A 19,476-nucleotide genomic window follows, 5' to 3' on the forward strand; every position below is an offset into this window, starting at 1 on the left:
TACAGGTGGCAAGGCATTCTACTGCATTATGGTGGAAACTGACACCTGTTATGATGCTATAACTTTCTGAAAAAAAATGCATATCAGCGATAGTTACTTCAAGATTATTTCAAGACATATGACCCAACTGTAACCTGCAGTATCACCTTTGACATAATAAGTGAGAAGAAAGAAAACTTATAGGTATGGAGGAAAAAACAAAAGCAGAAAGATTTCAGCATAAAGAATCATTAAAAATAGTTTATGACTTAGCTTAAGAAAAGCCAAAAGATCCACTTTTTCTACATACACAATTAACTACAGTCTACTACTTTTCTTCACATCACAAAATTCCTCCCCTTGACTATGGAAGTCTAGATCTCTAATTATGGCTGTTCTGAAAACAAAAATACCCCTGGCACCACTGAATGCTTAAGTTGCTTTGAAAAATGATGAAAAATAAAGACCATAAAAAGGTTCCTAATTATTTTATTCCTTCCAGCATACTAGCCTCAATAAACCTAGAAGAAAAAGATCCTAATTTCTGCTTATGACTCTAGCAACAGTAACTGCCAACAGAAGGAAGACAGCATTTGCTTCAAGAGGAAGAAGACAAGCTATTACTGCCTGTTTTTCTCCTACTCTGACTTCTTATTGGGCAGGAGAAGATAGCACAGGGAATAAGGGAGTCATTTTGAGGGGTGCTCCTAAATGGCTCCAAAGAAGACATTCTCCATCTTCTTTCTTGGAGACCTTCAAAAAGGGCAGCAAAGAGGCAATGTGGTGATTCTAACATCTTTAGTACTCCCAGCAAATAAACAAAAGAAAAGAAAATCCCAAGTTCTATACCAGGGCCAAATCTGCAGCTGCCTACTAATCTACGTTCTTTAAAGTTTCACCTCACCCTTAATCACTCCCCAAGTTGCCAGGTGCTTCCTTCATATTTATAGAATCATAGAATCATAGAATAATAGGACTGGAAGGGACCTCAAGAGGTCATCGAGTCCAGCCCCCCGCCCTCAAGGCAGGACCAAGCTCCGTCTACACCATCCCTGACAGATGTCTATCCAACCTGTTCTTAAATATCTCCAGAGAGGGAGATTCCACCACCTCCCTTGGCAATTTATTCCAATATTTGACCACCCTGACAGTTAGGAATTTTTTCCTAATGTCCAATCTAAACCTCCCCTGCTGCACTTTAAGCCCATTACTCCTTGTCCTGTCCTCAGAAACCAAGAGGAACAAATTTTCTCCTTCCTCCTTGTGACACCCTTTTAGATATTTGAAAACTGCTATCATGTCCCCCCTTAATCTTTTTTTTTCCAAACTAAACAAGCCCAGTTCATGAAGCCTGGCTTCATAGGTCATGTTCTCTAAACCTTTAATCATTCTTGTCGCTCTTCTCTGTACCCTTTCCAATTTCTCCACATCTTTCTTGAAATGTGGCGCCCAGAACTGGACACAGTACTCCAGCTGAGGCCTACTAGCGCAGAGTAGAGTGGCAGAATGACATCACGAGTTTTGCTTACAACACACCTGTTGATACAACCTAGAATCATATTTGCTTTTTTTGCAACATCATCACACTGTTGACTCATATTCAACTTGTGGTCCACTATGACCCCTAGATCTCTTTCCGCCATGCTCCTTCCTAGACAGTCGCTTCCCATCTTGTATGTATGGAACTGATTGTTCCTTCCTAAGTGGAGCACTTTGCATTTCTCTTTATTAAACCTCATCCTGTTTACCTCTGACCATTTCTCTAATTTGCTAAGGTCATTTTGAATTATGTTTCTATCCTCCAAAGAAGTCGCAACCCCACCCAGTTAGGTATCATCTGCAAACTTAATAAGCGTACTCTCTATCCCAATATCTACATCATTGATGAAGATATTGAATAGTACGGGTCCCAAAACAGACCCTTGAGGAACTCCACCTGTTATCCCTTTCCAGCAGGATTTAGAACCGTTAACAACAACTCTCTGACTACGGTTATCCAGCCAATTATGCACCCACCTTATCGTGGCCCTATCTAAGTTATATTTGCCTAGTTTATCAATAAGAATATCATGCGAGACCGTATCAAATGCCTTACTAAAGTCTAGGTATATGACATCCACCGCTTCTCCCTTATCCACAAGGCTTGTTATCTTATCAAAGAAAGCTATCAGATTAGTTTGGCATGACTTGTTCTTCACAAACCCATGCTGGCTATTCCCTATCACTTTATTACCTTCCAAGTGTTTGCATATGATTTCCTTAATTACCTGCTCCATTATCTTCCCTGAGACAGACGTTAAACTGACCGGTCTGTAGTTTCCTGGGTTGTTCTTATTCCCCTTTTTATAGACGGGCACAATATTTGCCCTTTTCCAGTCTTCTGGAATCTCCCCTGTCTGCCATGATTTTTCAAATATCATAGCTAAAGGCTCAGATACCTCCTCTATCAGCTCCTTGAGTATCCTGGGATGCATTTCATCAGGACCTGGTGACTTGCTGACATCTAACTTTCCTAAGTGATTTTTAACTTGTTTTGTGTATCCTATCTTCTAAACTTACCCTCTCTCTGATTGTATTCACTACGTTAGGCACACCTCCAGACTTCTCGGTGAAGACCGAAACAAAGAAGTCATTGAGCATCTCCGCCATTTCCAAGTTCCCTGTTACTGCTTCTCCCTCCTCATTAAGCAGTGGGCCTACCCTGTCCTTGGTCTTCCTCTTCCTTTTAATGTATTTATAAAAGGTCTTCTTGTTTCCCTTTATGCCTGTAGCTAGTTTGATCTCATTTTGTGACTTTACCTTTCTAATCTTGCCCCTGCATTCCCATGTTGCTTGCCTATATTCATCCTTTGTTAGTTGTCCTAGTTTCCATTTTTTATATGACTCCTTTTTTATTTTGAGATCGTGCAAGATCTCCTTGTTAAGCCAAGCTGGTCTTTTGCCATATTTTCTATCTTTCCTACACAGCGGAATTGTTTGCTTTTGGGCCCTTAACAACGTCCCTTTGAAATACTTCCAACTCTCCTCAGTTGTTTTTCCCTTCAGTCTTGCTTCCCATGGGACCTTACCTACAAGTTCTCTGAGCTTATCAAAATCTGCCTTCCTGAAATCCATTACCTCAATTGTGCTGGTCTCCCTTCTACCTTTCCTTAAGATCATGAACTCTATTATTTCGTGATCACTGTCCTCTATACTGTCTTCCACTTTCAAGTTCTCAACTAGTTATTGATTCATCCTTACAAACTCCCCTATAAAATAGGGAAGTATTAACTCCAATTTACAGGAACTGATTCACAGGAAAATTAAGTGACTTGTCCAAAGGCATCTGGTGGCACAACTAGACTGAACTCTCCTACATCTCACTGCAGTTCCTCAATCTCAAAATCAAAGTTTAAAGTTTCTCACATGCTGTTTTTCCTCCAACTTTTCCATCTGCCCCACCGACCCCATCTTTTAACACTTGATCCCCACTCTTACCTCCTCCTCAATCTCTCATTTTCCTCAGGCTTCTTCCCTCACAAGCATACACATGCTAGGATCTCCCTCGTCCTAAAAAAACTCACTCTTGACTCCAACCTATCTTTCCATTTATCATTAGCTCTCAGCTTCTAAACTCATTGCTGTAAGCTCCTCTCCAATTCCATCTTAGTTCTCTCTCCAATTTACCTCCCATTCGTCCATACAATTAAACATTTCTAAAGAACCCATACTGCAGGTTGAACCTCTATAGTCTGGGACTCTTTGGTCTAGCAACATAGAGACCTAGTGGCAGAGGTTGCCAGTGGCTGGGAGCAGAGCTGGCTGGTGGGGACAGAAGGGTACCAGAACCTGCAGCTGATGGGGCAGGGAAATCAGCAAGAGAGCCAAGGGTTGTAGGGCCCCGAGGCCTGCGGGGCCGCCGGAGCTCACGGGGCCAGGAGGCTGGGGAAAGAGAAGCCTGGGTGGCTGGGGAGAGGAGCACAGTGGGGAAAGCTGGCGCCCCCTTACCAGACCTTCTCTGGTCCAGCATACTCCCTTGTCCAGGACTGGTTAGGTTCTGATGATGCTGGACCAGGGAGGTCCAAACTGTTGTAGTATCTCTACTCAATCTTCATCCTACTTGACCTCGAGGGCTGATCATACCCTGCCTCATGAAACATTGTTATTCCTTGGCCTCCCATAGTTTCATTATTGGTGGAAACACATTTCTTCTGCTAAATACATGTGTTTCTCCTGCTACACAGACCTACTCTTTGCCTTTTTCTCTTTTTTCTCTGCATTCTTTGTGTCTGGACTATTTTAAATGTTCATATGATTTCACCTATGCTAGTTACATCAATGAGTAACAAATGTGCATCTGCACTTCTGTTTCCTTACAAACTTGCTACTGAATCCATCTCTGACACCTCCTGATGGAAGTCTCTCATCAATTTAAGTTTAATTTTGCTCAGATTCAGTTTCTCTCCCCACCTCTACATTAGGTCATTCCAGCCTGGCTGAAGCAGCTGCCCCCCCCCCCCCCCACGCCCCCACTGCTGAGCTGGAACAGACCCTGCCTGTAGCCCCCCATGTTCAGGCAGGATAAGCTCTGTCCTGAAAGAATAGGGAGTCAGTTCCTTCCAACACCAGTCTAGCACATGATGGGACCATGCCAGAAATCCCTCATCAATTCACAAGAGCCCCACACCAGCCCCTCAAAACTGCACTTTTCAGAATTAAAAGCCTTTTGAAATGAATGGGTTCACATTTCAGACTTCAGGCAAACATCACTGCATCAACACACTGTTTATATTCTCAAGGCTTTCTTACCCCTGAGGGCTAGAAGCAGGGTTTTTGTTTTTTTTAAGACAAGGCTACAATTCAGACATCGTCATCATGGGACTCCAGGAGTCACATCCCTAGGATCATGTCCACAGTGCATAATACCTAATCCAGCCCTGCCTCCACTAATTTCTTCTTCAAGCATTATCAAAGATTCCTGTCCTCAGATTGAAGGCCTCTCAGATCTCTATCCCTTTTTATTTATCTGCTCTATTAGGCTACGTCTAGACTGGCAAGTATTTCCGCAAAAGCAACTGCTTTTGCGGAAAAACTTGACAGCTGTCTACCCTGGCCGCTTGAATTTCCGCAAGAACACTGACTTCCTACTGTCTGAAATCAGTGCTTCTTACGGAAATACTATGCTGCTCCCGTTCGGGCAAAAGTCCTTTTGCGCAAAGCTTTTGTGCAAAAGGGCCAGTGTAGACAGCTCAGATTTGTTTTGTGCAAAAAAGCCCTGATCGCGAAAATGGGAATCAGGGCTTTTTTGCACAAAAGGCATCTAGATTGGCACGGACGCTTTTCCGCAAAAGCACTTTTTGCGGAAAAGCGTCCGTGCCAATCTAGACGCTCTTTTCCGCAAATGCTTTTAACGGAAAACTTTTCCATTAAAAGCATTTGTGGAAAATCATTCCAGTGTAGACGTAGCCTTATTGTATCACCCACTGTCTCTTCAATAATGCCAGCCTTAATAACCTAAATAATCTTAACATAAACCTCCTCCAATATTTTCTTCCAAATAATTTCATGCATGGAGGGTGCTCCCTAAACTACTCCAGAAAACTATTACTGTCCTTCAAATCCTATATCACAACTCAGTTGGTGTATCCTAACTCAATAACAAAGATTAAACATATAATAAATTACTAAGTAGATGACCCACACATCTATTTTATTTATTTCTGACTAAAAAGCAAAAACCTGTTCCTGTCAGTGTAACCAACATCCCCCATCATCTCTTAAGTAAATGTTTTGTTCATTTCTCCCTCACAGGTAAAGATTATGTGATTTACCAAGTCTTTCTCTGCAATAGCTTTCTGCTTGAGCTGCTGTTCTTCAATTTGCTTCTTTTCTTCATCTGTTAATTCAGGCTTCTTTCCAACTTCATCTGTTTCTTTTTGTTGTGAATTATCTTTTGATGTTAGAGCCTGGGATAGATAGCATCAGCAATACTATTCAACTCATTTTCTCTCACACATATGCACACAATTTGTCTATATGGCGTCTTTGTTGACACCAGGCAGGAGAGTGAATTCTAAAGTACACTAATATCATTTGCTAAGTCAGTCAACTAGGTATTTATTAGTGTATGCCACCAGGGTCTACACAGATCATTTAGTGTGCAACATGAATGTACACTCCTCCTGCTGTAGAGACTACTGCACCATGTAGAGAAGCCTACACACACAAATTTTCTTCAATTAGAATATATCACAATTTGTAGTCTAATCAAAACTCTATATTGGAAACCATTTATTTTTAAAGAAGCTACTTTGTTATAACTGCTGTGAATACAATTTCTCACCGTTAAAAAAATAAAAACATTTCAAGGGACTAGCTCTTTAAAAAGGAACTAGAGCCCTTCATTGTGTTGAAGTGTTTACCTACAACATGTCTGTGAAGCTGAAGAGGAGGTTACTTACCCGTGCAGTAACTGACATTCTTCGAGATGAGCATCCCTGTGAGTGCTCCACATTAGGCAGGTGCGCCGCCATTGAACCCATTCTCTGGAGTCTTTAGAGCAGTGTCCCTGGAGTCATGTATGTATGCACTTCTTTCCACATGCTCCCACTGGGCAGCCATTACACATGTGCAAGATTCCTCCTCCCCTCAGTTCCTTCTTTATCCCGGCAGCATATAGACCCTCGAAGAGGCCAGGACATGTCTATCCTACACAGATATCAGATCTTTGCAGGAAGAACAGCACCGGAAACCCAGGGAGCTGGGCATGTCGCTTGCTATCATTAACTATCTATCTAGGAGAAAAAACTTGGAAGAAAATTGTTTTTTTTCCTTCTGAATACTACAAACAGGGTGATAACTGACCAACTAACTACAGGTAAAACCGGGGAAGAACCGATTTACTTATCTAAAACATGGGATGAGTTTGGGAACACTGCCAAGCTCCATCTGTGACCAGAGGCAATAGGAAAGGAATTGAGGGGAAGAGGACGGCTCACACATGTGCGATGACTGAACAATAGGAGCGTGTGGCAACAGGTGTACACATGCGCAGCCCCAGGGACACTGCTCTAAAAGACTTTGGAGAATGGGCTCAACAGTGGGCAGTCTGACAATGTGGAGCACCCACAGGTACATCTCTCGGAGAAGAGTTTGAGAGTTTGTTAAAATATTTAGCAGAGGGCAATAAACATTCTGATGGTCTGGTTTCTGCAATACAGTGGAATCCAGATTAACCGACACCCGGTAATCCAACACTCCGCTTTATCTGACCCTGCAACTTCCGGGGACTTTGTCCCCAGGAGCTGCAAGGTTGGATACAGCGCGGGCTGGGAAAACAGCCCCGCTTGCTGCTCCTGCCTGGAAGCATCCCTGCAGCAGCAGCGGCAGCTTCTCCTAGAGAGCAAGGGATCAGCTGTTCCGTTGCTCTCTACAGTAGAGTCCGTATCATCTGACATATTCGGTAATCCAACCATGTGTTGGTCCCATTTAGGTCGGATGATAGGGACTCTACTGTACAACTGTAGATTAGCCTATATCTACTCAACAGTCTGCATTGATGCTCTGAGATCAATCCACTGGCCATTGATTTAGCAAGTCTATAGACTGCAATTTGTTCTCTTCACAACCTTGTTAATCTACAGGATGAGAGGAGTAAGGGAAGTTGATGGTCAATTTCTTTGTTGACCCTCCCTCCCGCTCTGTGTAGAGCCCCTGATAACTCACCTTCGGGTATGCTGACTCCAGCTATGTTATTCATGTAGCTGGAGTTGCATAGCTTCAGTCAACTTCCTGTTGTGGTGCAGATGTAGCCCTATTTCCAACACTATGATTGTACAACATCAACTTCAGCTGGCAAACTGTTTTAGAGTTCATTACAAAGTTTAAAGCTCAAAGACTGATTTTTGAAAGGAAGATTTCCAAATGCTTCCGCAATGATAGAGGTCTATTTTTGGTACACTGAAAAGCTTGTGTTTACCACAGCTCATTATGATCAACATTCTCTCTCAGTACACTGCTTGTGTGGTGAACCTACCATAGATTTTTAATCCACAAAGATCTCCTGCCCTGCTTATACTCATCCGTTATGCTTCCTAATATCAACTATAAAAATTAGTTTGAGGCTTAATTAAAACTGTACTCAAACACACAGTCAACCAGAATTACTCTGTAGCTAATATGTAAAGTTCTTCCATTTATGAACAGCGTTACTATGTGACTTGTACTGGATTGATTTAAAAAAAAGCACAAGGGGTGAGAGGTCATAAACCATTTGAAATCAAAAGTAGGTTTGAAACATGACATGTTTGAATATTGGCATCCACTATTCCTCCCCTCCTCATCCAAGATTTATATGGGTTGGTCCACTGTAGGCCAATGAGCTAGCATTTCATTGATCAATGCTTATTGATTTGCAAGAAGTAGACTAAAATCTTTCTTAAAATCCTGAAGAGGAAAATATGCTATGTACTAAAAGCATAAATATACAATTAACGGATTTTCTGGCATCATGAATAAAGTTAAATATAAAAAAAAATGTTTAAGACTGCTAGCCACCCTTCATTATCTCTTACCTGATCTATTTTCTGGAGTTCATTTTTTGCTTCAAAGTTATTTGGATCCAGTTCTAAAACCTTTTCATAATCTAAACAAAAGGCAGAGGGACATAAAAATTCCGTATTTGTATATAACAATGTTACAGGCAATACATTAGAAAACAGTCTGTTAACTTTTACCAAAATGTGAACTAGGAGCATCTATCAAGTCATTTAGTGGTACTACAAACCAAAACTTGCTAACTTATGCAGTACGCAGAATTTAATATGTCTCTCACAGTTTACTATTCTGAGCCATTTAACATGCAATTATTTTATAAACTACTTATAACTAGTCTTCTTTAGACTTACTATCCCTTTTCAGCTTGCCAGCTAAACTCAGTCTGGCATCCCATTTGATTTTTTCTTGAAAATAGAAATCAAGAGTCCTTTATCAACAGGCATAAACACAAAACAAAACAAATCTACAAAAATAATCTTTCAAGTAGTAAGTGTATGAATAGTTTGTATGTACAATAAGGATCGTTTTAAAAAAAACAACTAACCTTCTTTGGCCCCCTCAAAATTTTGCAAAGCAAAGCGAGCAGCTCCTCTCCTGGCATATGCCTTTGTATAATTCTTATTTAGCGCAAGTGCTAAATTGCAGTCAGATTCAGCAACAGAAAACCTATAACAAGACTGCAGTTAGTTAATTTGAATACAGCTAGATTAAAAGAGAAACATAAGTATAGTTCTGGATTAAGCTAACAGGATTTTCATAAAGTATGACAGAATGTTAGAGTCCATTTTGGGCAGGGGGAGGGATTTCATGACATTAAGCCTCTAGATAAAAATGGTGGTAGAGGCAGTATTCAGAATTAATTGTTGACATGAACTCTGATAATTTTAGGTGCACTCTTCCTCAAGGTATTTGCAGCACTATTCTGATGCTTATCCCCTTTGGGAGTAAGAATGCAAACAGCTTGTTTTCTCTGGCAAGTATTGCAAATAGCTTGCTCTTTACAAGGCCCCCTGGACTTTTCTTGACAAGTGGAGACTAGAGCAATACCTACTGCCCAGAGTGAATTCTCAATAAAAGGCCTGGGCCCTGACCACAAACGAGGTTTAGATTTCAGTTGAGGTACTTGATAAAGGGTACAGCAAGGGCTTGTCAATATGAACACTCAGTTCCCAGCAAGTTGGGGGTATAAAATCAACCTCAGGCTAAACTATGGTGCACTATGTACAGATATTGCTTCTCTGCACTAAAAGTTGCCTAGTGAGCTCTAATCTAGCTTGCTTTGAAATGGGAGGGATTAAAATGCACTAGGGAACTTTACGTGTATAATACCACACACTAGAAATTTCCATGTGCGCTTTAATCCACTTCCAAAAAAGGGTATATTAAAAGCACTCTAGGAAACTTCTAATGTGGAGCAGCAGGTTCAACACAGACCCAGTGTACCGCAGACTAGAATAAGTAGACTTACACTCCAGTAGATTTACACTCCTGCAATCTTAATGTATGTCCAGATGGTCTGTAAGGACATGTCTACACAGCAGGCCCAAAGTCGAATTAAGACACGCAACTTCAGCTACATCAATTGTGTAGCTGAAGTCGAAATAGCGCCAAAAGCCAAATTAAGCTGTTTAGACAGCAGGAAGTCGAAGGAAGAACACTCTTGCTTAGATACACAGGGTCTTTAGAAACCACAATTCTTTTCTCCCTACTGCTGAGGCAATCTCCCTCTGCCAAAAATGGGAAATTTTAGAAGCAATGCTTGGCAATTTGGAGCTAAATTTGAGGGCAAAAATATATATTTAGTCATATGCACTCCAACAGGTAGGTTGGGACTAGTAGTCTGAAGATGTGGAGGCAGACTTGAAACTGGTAACTTCAGCAGAAGACAATTTCTATTCTGACAAAATTGTACCTCCCAAACCTTCAAGAAGCTGAAAATACACATGAACAGATCTAAAAAAGTCTCAGAGGGGTAGCTATGTTAGTTGTTTTAAAGTAACAGACAAGTAGTCCTGTGGCACAGTAGAGACAAACAAAAATTGCTCATCAGAAGAAGTGGGTTTTGCCCACAAAAAGCTTATACAGTATATACTTTTTGTTTGTCTCTAAGGTGCCACAGAACTACTTGTTGTTTTAAAGTAAGGGTATGTCTAAACTATATCCCTTTTTCAATAAAGTGATGTAAATTAGACGTACTGAAATTGTAAATGAAGCCGAGATTTGAATTTCCCACGCTTCATTTACATAATAGCGGTCGCAGCCTTTTTTTGAAAAGCCACTTTTCAAAAAAACAAAAACAAAACAAAACAAAAACCAGACACACACAAACCCCCACACGGCACGGTCAAGACAGGGATCTTTTGACAAAAATGCCCCGTTTTGAAAGATCCTGTAACCCTCATTTTAGAAGGTTACAGGATCTTTCAAAATGGGGCATTTCTGTCAAAAGACCCGTCTTGACCGCATTTTTTTTTCCAAAAAGCAGCTTTTCAGAAAAAAGCCGCGGCCACCATTATGTAAATGAAGCGTGGGAAATTCAAATCCCGGCTTCATTTACAATTTTGATATGTCTAATTTACATCCCTTTATCAAAAAAGGAATGTAGTTTAGACATACTAACACAGCTGCCCCTCTAAGACTTATAAACAGACCTGTGGATCATAACATAATGAACAATATATTTATGGCTGCAATTCAAAGAAAAAATAATATTTTAAAGAAAAATTAGATGTGTCTTACTTCTTCATTCTAAAGAAAGCAGATGCTCTGTTTGTGGGTAGGACTGGATTGTATGGATCAGCATTCATCCCCTTTGTGTAACATTTTATTGCTTCATCATACTTTCCTTGTTTAAAGTACACATTGCCCTGTTTTTAAGGGGGGGAAAAAAAAGCCTGTCAATTTGTCATAGTACAATCTTTTGCTAAAAAAAAAAAAAAAAAAAAAAAAAAAAAAAAAAACACTTCAGTTCAGCTTCTTAATTTGGTGATGCAAAGAGAAAGCATTTTTATAATTTCCAGTTCAATGTCTATTTCCAAGCATTCCTAGCATTAGAATGTTATTTGCAAAACATTTCTAAAATGTTTCTCACCTTCCTACAATCAGAAATTTTTATCATCCCTGTAATAAAAATAATATAAAAAATAAAAAATGGTTTACATTTTCATATACTATTATTTCAAGGTTCTCAATGTAATATAGGCCAGAGCTTCATGAACTCACACAGAATTACTAAAAACTTCATAGATTTCCAATGAAAATCCAACCAAATATCAGTATTTTAGCTTGCCAGGATTTACGATGTGTCATAGCCCCTTTACTATTTTCCTTTTATATTCCAAATAATAGTTGGGCAAGCTAATATTTTGGAGATATTGGGAGAAGGGATGGGGGGGGGGGCAGGGAAGACTTATTGTTTTGGAACTGTTTCCAGTGTTAGGGAAGCAGCTTTCTATTTGTATTCAGAAAGGTGAGGCTGGGTTAGATTTTAAAGCAACATTTAAAGACAACTGACACCACTTTGAATTGAGACACACCCTGAGAGCTGTGTATATTTTCTACATTATTCATGTTTTCTGTCAATAATAATAGCACCTTGAAACAGAATCTGCTACAAAAGTAACTGTTGTACAAGAGAGAAGTCAACATAAAAATCTTGAGCTGGACAAATATTCTTCATATCAGTCAAGATGAGCTATCCCAATCTGTAATGGAAGAACAAAGTGTCCCACAAATAAAAACCGTGATTGTAATGTTCACTTATAAATGAGAGACACTAAAATAACACAGGACAGTATGCAAGAGAAATTCCGAAGCCATGGAAACCCTTGATTTTTCAGATGGCTGGATCTAGGACAGTTGTGGGAACACAATCTCTAGAAAGGAGGATGACATATGCAGCACACTTTTTTACCCTTAATAGCCTGCTGTGGTCTCAGACAAGATCACTGAGAATGAGCCCAGTGATTTCAACTGCTGTATGAGGTAAGCTGGAAGCTCAGAATTGAGAGATAGTATATGTAATAAGAGAAATGGAAAGGTCCGGAAACTGACAACAGGATATGAAGACTAGAGTCCAGCCAAGGTTAAAAGTGACAGAGTACCATCTGAGTTCTGTACAGTCATATATATGAGTTGGTGTTCCCAAATCCAGACGAATAGATAGTCAAATAAAACCCCTCCCATCAGAACTGGCATTCTTCTTCAATGTCATCAGAAAGATCAAGGATGAGACCTATAGATGAAGAAACTACTCTCTCACTCCTAGATTTAGTTTCTTTAAGTCCATGATGAGGAATACTGGCAAGGTGGTGGAGGAAGAAGAGACAATAGTATTTACAGATCAGGAGGTTCAGCCTCAACAACCTAGCTCCATTAACAAGCACAAACTTGACTTAAATACTGTGTAAAGATCAGGAGGGAATCTTTTAACTCAGAAGAATATAATGAACCACAGGCCTTTGGCAGATGAGGACAACATCCTTCCATTTCATCTGGGATGTAAGAGAAAAAAGTATGGTTACATACCCTACATTAACTGTGGTTCTTCGATATGTGTTATCCACTCAGATTCCCTCTTCTGGTGTGCATGTGTTCTATGCATGTGAGGTCAAATCCTTTCAGCAGCATCCACTGAGGTGTGCTGCTCACCCATCTCACCTCAGGACATCCAAGGCAGAATGGGTTCAACGATCCCTCACAGGAAACCTGATACTGCTTGTCAGCTTTTTTGGATGTAGATACCATTGGTGCTGTGATCTGCTCCAAGATCTTAACTGTTCTAGCCTTCATTAATGGGCATGGCAAGCCTACAAAGGCATGAAAGAGTGTAGGATAACTAGTAGTTTATATGTATTTTTCTATGCTATCGCTAACGGAATTTCTAACATATCTGTTGTGTACTTAAAAACTCTCAGAAGCTCCTGAAGTTATCGGTCATTCTAGTACTAGAAGTGACATCTAGTAAAGAGAAAGGAGCTGCTGTTGAGAATAAGTGTTCTTTTATGTCCAGCTGCTATTCTTCATTGCGACAACACAACCACGGCAGACTGAACTGTACTAACTGGCCCTGCTGAATAAGTCTATGGTATCTTGTAGGAGAGGGAGATCTAGCTATAGAGCAGAGGAATAGTGATGGTAAGGACAGCACAAGGTGAATGTGCTGTCTTTAATGGGAGGAGATATCATGTCAGGTGTCCTAAGGTCCTCCCACAACCAAGTGACAGATTTAACAGGTGAGTTCACCAGTACCATAGTCACCTCAGAAGGCAGCATTGAGGCAAATGCAACTCTGCTAGATGATGCAGACAGCAGGAGTGACTGTAGTAGCCTGGTGACCATAAGACTAGTCAGAACTTAAAAATTCAGAGCCATCAACATCTGCATGGTAGAGGTGAAGTCTGAGTCATGGGCACTGAGGTTTTCAGTACCAAGTGTGGGTGTTCTAACGGCAATACACAGGGAAGTGAAGACCATGGTTTCCGATGGCGCCATAAGTTCCTGATGATCAAATGTGCGAAGGCTTCAGATGGACCCAGACAGGGTTACCAACTGCCTTTTGGCTAAGGGGCATAAGATCTTGAGCCAAGTCTTTTGTCTGTCTTTATTGGGCACCAGGATGGGTGACCATGGTTGTGCCTGACCCTGGAGCAGGACTGCTTTTAGACAGTGGCTAGGTACAGTTTAACCTGCCAGATGTGGTAGTCTTAGATTAAAAAAGCACATAGGAGAGCCATAACTCAGCGGGGCTCTTAATCAAATACATTAAGGGTATGTCTAGACTACATGCCTCTGTCGCCAGAGGCATGTAGATTAGGCTACCAGACATAGGAAAATGAAGCGGCGATTTAAATAATCGCCGCTTCATTTAAATTTACATGGCTGCCGCACTGAGCCGACAAACAGCTGATCAGCTGTTTGTCGGCTCAGCGTGATAGTCTGGACGCGCGGGTGTTGACATCAAAGGTATTTGTTGACCACCCAGGTAAACCTCATCCCAGGAGGCATACCTGGGTGGTCAACAAATACCTTTGATGTCAACACCCGCGCGTCCAGACTATCACGCTGAGCCGACAAACAGCTGATCAGCTGTTTGTCGGCTCAGTGCGGCAGCCATGTAAATTTAAATGAAGCGGCGATTATTTAAATCGCCGCTTCATTTTCCTATGTCTGGTAGCCTAATCTACATGCCTCTGGCGACAGAGGCATGTAGTCTAGACGTACCCTAAGGAAGCAGGACTTTTTAGCCTCAGGCTCTTAGGCCTTCATTAGAACTTTAAAAGTAGACCTTAAAATGGGCCTCAGTGGTTTTGTGTGTTCTCTTAGAAAAGGAACAGACTGAACACTCACCAGGGCAGAAGAAATACCAAGATTGCTCACTATTATACAACATAGCAGTCTCTTAAGAGAGACAAATTTTAAATCCCAGTGATTTAATTTCAATAATAGCAATTAAGTACTAGGCTAACTGCAAATCTAATTTAGCCAAATGAGTCAATAGTTACTTAATACCTAACAATAATAAACAATGTTCCTTATCCTGAAAACTAACAGTTCAGTGCCCAGAGTATGTGGACACTACAAGAGTTCTGTCTTGCTGTCAGGAGCAGTAAGAAAGAAGTCAGGCATAACTGGTCCCATTGTGTCCTTTATGTCTTTTTTTGCGAGCAGGCCAGCATGACAGTGTGAAGAGCAGTGAAACTGTTTAAGCATATGTCAGGCCTGGGCATGGTCCCAATGGACACTTCTACCCAAAAGAATCTGCTACTGGGCACATGCTCACCAGAAGTGGAATCCATGTGGACAATGACTTGGAAACAGCCCATGTTCAAATGTGTGGGTCACTTTTTTTTTTTTTTAAAAAGGGTCACTTAATGACGCAATAACCTTTTCTCTCTCAGCAAGAGCTTTTTCTTCATCTATATGAATTCCATCTTCTTCCGAGTCCGATTCTGGAGATAACGAATCATGGGTACTATCTTCTTTGTCAAGTTCTTCAAGTATTTTGTCCTAAAAAGCATACAAAATGAATTTACTTATGTATGTTCATTATAAACCATGACTCTATATGAATTGTAACTAGATCTCCACAAAAGACACACTAAACTCAGTATTTTTAAAATACATGTCAATTAGTACAAATACTGGTGACAGTACTTCGTTTTGTCTTTATTTAACCACGGTTGCAATCTTGCTCAGCTACAGGGGTTCATTTGTGCAGATCTCTATACTAAGGATGTGAGCAGCTAGTTGGTAAATTGTTTAACCAACAAGCCACAGCTTATCAGTTAATGGTCCTGGTTAACCACAACACTCTTACCCCAGTTATAACATTTGAAACTGACAGTGGAATAGTTAGTTCATGACTGTTTTTAACATGTGTGTGGCACAATCAGTCACAATTAAATGAAAAGCATTCACTCAATTCTGATTATGAAATCATGATTTGTCTCATGGTACTACAGAGTATTCCTTGCACTCTGTTTTAGTTCATCTCAGTCCACAATTTTGTATTGGGAAAAATTCATTAACAAACAAATAAGAGGTCCCTCATAACTTAATTATGTCTCATTTAGTATTTGCACAGTCACAATAAACCAAACACACAGCAAAGAGAAAATTCACTCTTATAGGGAAATATTTATTATCCTCAAAACCGACCCCACACCTACTGTTTATTCAAACATTTTAATTGCTGATAACATGCTCAGTCGCACATAGATTCTACATTTTCTGAAATGTCAATAAAAGTGGGATGAATTTAGTATCTTAATACTTATTCTACTGTGTATTTTATTTCAGATCAGATTAAAGTTTTAGAAGACATTAAACACTGGAATCCCATCAATGTTAGCTGGCCAGTTACCTCAAAGCCACAGAAACATATATATATATGTTTTATATATATTATAAAAATCAAAGGTATCTTTAAAAACAGCCATCTTCAAATCTCCAGCTTCTGTAAACTGTAACTCCTTGGGTAAACCTAACTGTGTAGCATTAGACAGACATATTCAATGATAAACCTGAGACTAAAATTCATAAGAGGCATCCTATTGGTATCCTCAAGATTTCCATTCCTTTTAAGCACAATGCTTCTTTCACTTCAGGAACTAGTTAAAAGACAGTGCACTAGTAAGGCTTCAGCTTCTTACATTGTCTGAATGTTTACAATGTCAACAGCAGGAGAAGTAGCATGAGCGCATGAAACAGGGTCTGGCAACTATTTTCCAAATATTTTGTTTTTAAAAAAAACATATCAATCATAAGCTTATTCATACACACTAGTAATAAACTGGGGTGTCAAACATGCTTAAAAGATATAGTCCACCTTTAACCAAAGTTTTTATGGAGGCATTTAACAGGAATGTTAAATATGTACCTCAGATGATGTTCTACTTCTATTCTAAACTACTTCTTGTAGAATCATTTTACATTTAAAACAAAATAATATTTTAAGAAAAAAATGGTTTTAAAGACAAAGATGTATCATAAGCGAGGGCAGTAATCTAGTGTACTTAAATTGTAGTATCGGACTTCACATCTTTTCAAGGACCATCTTTTCAAAATGTAAGCTGTTTGGAACAAGGAGTGATACTTTCTGTTCTTACAATAACTAGTGCAATCGAGAACCAACCTAGCAGGTCTATAGGCAAAAATGCAATATACAGGCAGTCCCCGGGTTACATGGATCCGACTTACATCGGATCCCTACTTACAAACGGGGTGAGGCAACCCCGCACTAGCTGCTTCCCCCAAGCAGACCAGGGAGACGCGAAGCTAGTGCCCTCCCCAGCAGGCCAGGGAGATGCGGAGCGGCTTTTCTCAGCAGACACCTCAGCTTGAGAATAAAGGACTGAGGGAAGTGAGGTGTGGGAGAATAAAACTGAGCTCTGGAGAAATGTTTGGCTAGAGTTTCCCCTACAATATGTACCAGTTCTGACTTACATACAAATACAACTTAAAAACAAACCTACAGTCCCTATCTTGTACGTAACCTGGGGACTGCCTGTAATATTAAGCAATAGTATAAATTAGGCCTAATGCATAAGTATACCATATTCCTGGAATAACATACCACATCAAGTTTTCCCCATGCTTCATAGTCATAAGATTTGATCTTGTTTTTTTTGTTTTCCTCTGTAGTTCTCTTAGAAGGTGTTCTAGCTTTGTTCTTCTTTTTCCTATATGCCTCATTTCGAATTGGTGGTAAATTCTAGGTAGAACAACAGTTATTTCAGTATAGGTTTAGCTTATTAATTTTACAATGAAATAGTTACGATTTTTTTCTGATGAGATTGGATAACATGTACAGTAATATATATATATTATATTTTAAAATTAAGGATGATTTAAAACTGTGTTTTAAAGATGGCAGACATATGGAGATTGAGCTTTTGTTAGTATAAACAAATAAATAATTGGTTTTATCTTCTAAAAGAGCTTGCAAACTTTAAATATTCCAAATAGGTTGGAAAATGAAAATCTTTGTAAATAAATGTAGATGAAAGTGCAAAAACCATTATAGTGCTTCAATTCTGACGTAAGATAGACTCAAAGTTTAGGTTTCCCTGAATCCTAAACATTTTGAAGGAAACTGTTACCCAGCTTTGCAACTCCACTCAAATAATGTTATATTCATGCTGTTCCACAAACTGACAAAGATCTTTCTTATGGATATTATAAATCTAATAGGAAGTGTTAAAATGCAGTATCTAAAATACAAACATCAAGATGTTTATCATGGTTGATTCTCACTGTGACTAAGTAACACAAGATTCAGTCCATTTTCTGGAGTTGAATTTCAGACAGATATATGCGTAATATTTTGGATAAAAATAGAGGAGCAAAAGGAAAAAAAAAAAGATAGTCATGTTTCTATAACTGGTGTTCTTTGAGATGTGTTACTCATGTCCATTCAATGCAGGTGTGTGCGCTCAGCCTGAAGATTTTCCTTCAGCAGTATCCATGGGGAACAGTCCAGCCTCCCCTGGAGTGGTACACACATGCCATGCTACATAGCAGGGGTGGCCAACCCATTCCGGGCAAAGAGCCAACGTATCAGTGAATCCAGCGCAAAGAGCCAGGGCAAAGTTGTCGAGCAAAACAAACAAACAAACAAGCAAGCCCCAGTCACGTTTTGCCGAGAAGGAAAAAAAAAACAAACAAAAAAAAACCCCCAACCCTGAGAGGCTTTTTGGCCATATCAGGCTCCCGTCGGATGGTTCCCCTGCCCTAGTGAGCACAGGGAGCCGGGTTACAAGCTATGGGGTTGGGGGAGCTTCATGAGCCGCACTGGGAGGGAGGGGGGCAAGGGGAAAGAGTCGCATGAGGCTCGTGAGCCACGGGTTGGCCATGGCTGCTATATAGGATGCTGCCAGGCCCCCTCTTCCTTCAGTTCCTTCTTGCCAGAAACTCTGACAGGGAGGAAGGAGGGAACAATGCTGAATGAACACAAGCAATACATCTCAAAGAACACCACTTATGGAAACAGATAACTGTCTTTTGAGTGCATGCTCACATCCATTCAACATAGGTGACTCCAAGCAGCGTCTGCAGAGGTGGGAAGAAATTTAAGGACATGCTGAAAGCAATACATTTCTGCTGAACCCTGCATCACTCCTGGCCTGCTACGTAATGGCGTAATGGGATATGAACATGTCCACTGAGGACCATGTCATTGCCTTGCAAATATCCTGAATAGGGACAAGGGAAAAAAGGCTGCTGAAGAGGCTTGTAGTCTGATTGAATGTGTCCTCACCAGTGGGGGGAGCTGAACCCCTGCCAGCTTATAGCACATCCTGATACAAGACATGATCCATTTGGAAATCCTCCGCAAGGACCCCACAAGATCCTTCACATAGTCAGAGTAGATCATGAAGAGTGATGAGAATTTACAAAAGGGTTTCATCCTCTCATGGTAAAAGGCAAGCGCTCTTCTAACATCCAACGTGTAAAAGCATC

At 40.3% G+C, this 19,476-nt stretch overlaps 1 protein-coding gene across 6 annotated transcripts in view; it reads right to left on the reverse strand.

The window, feature by feature from the left end:
* RPAP3 (RNA polymerase II associated protein 3) overlaps window positions 1–19,476 on the reverse strand; it is a 61,851-nt gene that overhangs the window by 35,691 nt on the left and 6,684 nt on the right. For 4 of the 6 annotated variants that reach the window (XM_075930635.1, XM_075930630.1, XM_075930650.1 and 1 more), the window contains exons 3-8: window positions 17,591–17,728; window positions 15,400–15,522; window positions 11,254–11,381; window positions 9,059–9,180; window positions 8,532–8,602; window positions 5,790–5,924 (exon numbers count right to left, since the gene is read on the reverse strand). In XM_075930635.1, the coding sequence (XP_075786750.1) occupies window positions 5,790–5,924; window positions 8,532–8,602; window positions 9,059–9,180; window positions 11,254–11,381; window positions 15,400–15,522; window positions 17,591–17,728 (717 nt within the window). Of the gene's footprint in view, window positions 1–5,789; window positions 5,925–8,531; window positions 8,603–9,058; window positions 9,181–11,253; window positions 11,382–15,295; window positions 15,523–17,590; window positions 17,729–19,476 lie in introns of those variants that run through there. The other 2 variants (XM_014575212.3, XM_075930640.1) reach the window with 2 other exon arrangements.

This window comes from Pelodiscus sinensis, chromosome 1 (assembly GCF_049634645.1).
Source record: "Pelodiscus sinensis isolate JC-2024 chromosome 1, ASM4963464v1, whole genome shotgun sequence".
Taxonomy (NCBI): Eukaryota; Metazoa; Chordata; order Testudines; family Trionychidae; genus Pelodiscus; species Pelodiscus sinensis.